This window comes from Lupinus angustifolius, unplaced genomic scaffold (assembly GCF_001865875.1).
Source record: "Lupinus angustifolius cultivar Tanjil unplaced genomic scaffold, LupAngTanjil_v1.0 Scaffold_17_97, whole genome shotgun sequence".
In the NCBI taxonomy this organism is placed as follows: Eukaryota; Viridiplantae; Streptophyta; class Magnoliopsida; order Fabales; family Fabaceae; genus Lupinus; species Lupinus angustifolius.
The window spans coordinates 48,010-50,685 of NW_017719072.1; the positions used below are offsets into that span (position 1 = coordinate 48,010).

General features: G+C 38.6%; 1 protein-coding gene across 1 annotated transcript; it reads left to right on the top strand.

Moving 5' to 3' along the window:
* Positions 1 to 587: 587 nt before the first annotated feature.
* Positions 588 to 1,699, top strand: LOC109338085. The gene is made up of 2 exons (XM_019575220.1): positions 588 to 1,062; positions 1,113 to 1,699. Exons 1-2 carry the CDS (start codon positions 588 to 590, stop codon positions 1,697 to 1,699), a joined length of 1,062 nt encoding a protein of 353 aa, XP_019430765.1.
* The last annotated feature ends 977 nt before the right edge of the window (positions 1,700 to 2,676 follow it).

The following is a 2,676-nucleotide window of genomic DNA, read 5'->3' on the forward strand; positions in this document are numbered from 1 at the left end:
CCTTATCTTCAACAGATAGGCAAGCACGACACAATCGGAGGTCATTACTGAAGAGAGGAGTGCTTGATTTGAATACATCAGATGCTATCTTAGCACAAAACAAGATTCTGACTCATCAAATTGAAGCACTTACAAAGCAAATGTCCAAGTTGCCGCAACAACTAAATTTTGTGCAATCCTCCCCGAGTCAACAACAAGTGTTCAGGTGTGATTTTTGTGGAGGTGATCATTGAACTGGTCACTGTTCTATGCCAAGTTCTAATCAGGCAGAATAAGTGCAGCATGTCAACAACCAACCTAGACAAGGAAATTTCTCCAACAACCCTTCATACAATAATCAATTTTCGCAGGGTTGGAGGGGCAATCAGAATCAGAATTATGGTTGGAGACCAGAAGTAGGGCCATCAAATAGACAACCATCACTTCAACAACCATTCCAACAGGATCAATATCCACCAATGCATGAAAGACTAACCAAATTGGAGGATACTTTGGAAAAATTCATGCAAGTGTCAATCGCAAACCAGAAAAATACTGAAGCATCTATCAGGAATCTAGAAACGCAGGTGGGTCAGTTGGCAAAATAGATGGCAGAGCAGCATTCAGATCACCAATATTTTTTAGCCAACACTCAGACTAATCCCAAGGAGCATTGCAAAGCTATTACTACTAGGAGTGGGAAGGTCATTGGTAAGGATGTTGATGAGAATGTGGCGGTGGAAGAAGTGGTGCTGAAAGAAAAAGAGATTGAGGGAGAAAAACATGAGTCTGGAGAGACACAAGATGATGAAAATGCAAATAGTAAGGACATGAATAAACAAAAAGAGGAAGAAAAGAAGAAGAGTGATCTACCACAGTTGAATAATCTTCCTTATCCAAAGAATCATTCCAAGAAAGACAAGGAAAGACAATATACAAGGTTTATGTACATATTTAAGAACCTTCAGATCAATATACCTTTCATGGAGGTCATGGAACAAATGCCTACTTATGCCAAGTTCATGAAGGATCTGTTGACAAGGAAGAAGAAATTTTCTGAGGAGACAGTGACACTTGAGGCTGGTTGTAGTGCAAAATTCCAGAATATTTACCTGAAAAGACTAAGGATCCAGGAAGCTTCACAATACGAGTCACTATTGGAGAATTATCTGTGGGGAAGGCACTATTGGATTTGGGTGCTAGCATTAATCTTATGCCTTTGTCTATGTTGGAGAGAATTGAAGATGTGGAAATCAAGCCTACAAGGATGACTCTGCAGCTTGCGGATAGATCAATGAAATTTCCTTATAAGGTTGTAGAAGATGTTCTAGTTAAGGTGGACAAGTTGGTATTTCCATTCGATTTTGTGATAATAGATATTGAAGAGGATGCAGAAGTTCCTCTGATTTTGGGGACACCTTTCATGAAGACTGCCAGGGTGAATATTGATGTTGATGAAGGCAAGCTGAAAGTTAGGGGACAAGATGATGAAGTGAACTTCAACGTGTTTGAAGCCATGCATCCTCCGAAGGATAAGCAACATTGTTTTAGAGTGGATGTCGGTGAAGAACTATACATGAATGACCCACATCTACATAAAAGTAGTTCTTTAGAGAAAGCTTTGATGGATGCACCTGAAGGTATAAATGCAGAAGATGATAAGAGCATTGAGAAGTGTGTAGCAGAGCTAGGTGCATACCGAGAAGTTTCATCTCAATAGGTCCAAACTGAGGAGCTAACCAAAACTCAGGAAATTGAAACTAAGAAGTTGGAACTAAAAATGATGCCTTCACTTTTGAAGTATTCATTTATGGAAGATGAAGGTAATAAATCGATTGTGGTTAGCAGCTCTTTATCACGCGGGGAAGAACAAATATTGATTGAAGTCCTGAAAACAAATGATGGAGCAATAAAAGTGCACGATCCAACATCTCAAATAAGTTGGATAATTAATGGACAAATGGTCAAACCATACTTTGGAGGTGACGTCAAGCGGCTCACCACAATCATCCACCTCGAAAACACATAAAGAAATAGGCGTCGAGCTAATGACGTTAAACTTTTATTGTTTTCATGTTATTTTATTATTGTTACCAATGTTGTTTTGTTATATATAAATCATGGCATAGAAGTCTTGCACACACTCCACTTTTCCATCATGAGTCAACAATTGTCTTATGTAGCATATCAGATTCAATATCCAGACAACAAATTCTAGATGAGCCCTAAAGATTTCACTGTCCAGTATCCTTGGCCTGGGGTTAGGCCTACCTTTCCGGAGAAGGCGGGACCTTCCAGAACCACTAGATATGGGACTACTGAAGATGGTACAGCCACAGAGGGTGATAATCATGAAGATGATGATATGGAGTTCATACTCTGATGAGCCTTTGGGCTAAAAATTGGTTCCTTTGTACTTGTTTTGTTATTTATGTTTTGAATGTGTAGGATGTAAGTCTAGGATGCATGTTTAGGAGGTAGGTGTAATTTCATTATGTACTTTGTGTTTGGTTGTTTGTAGTTCAAGTTAAGTAACAAATGTAGTCAATGAAAATGTGTCTGGTTTAAATTTGTTTGCTAAGGTCATTTGTCTAGTTGTGTTAGAGACATATGAATTGAAATATGATATAAGAATGTGTGATTGAGAATGATTAGGGTTCTGAGTTTGACTGTTTTCGGGATGTGGATGTTGATTCA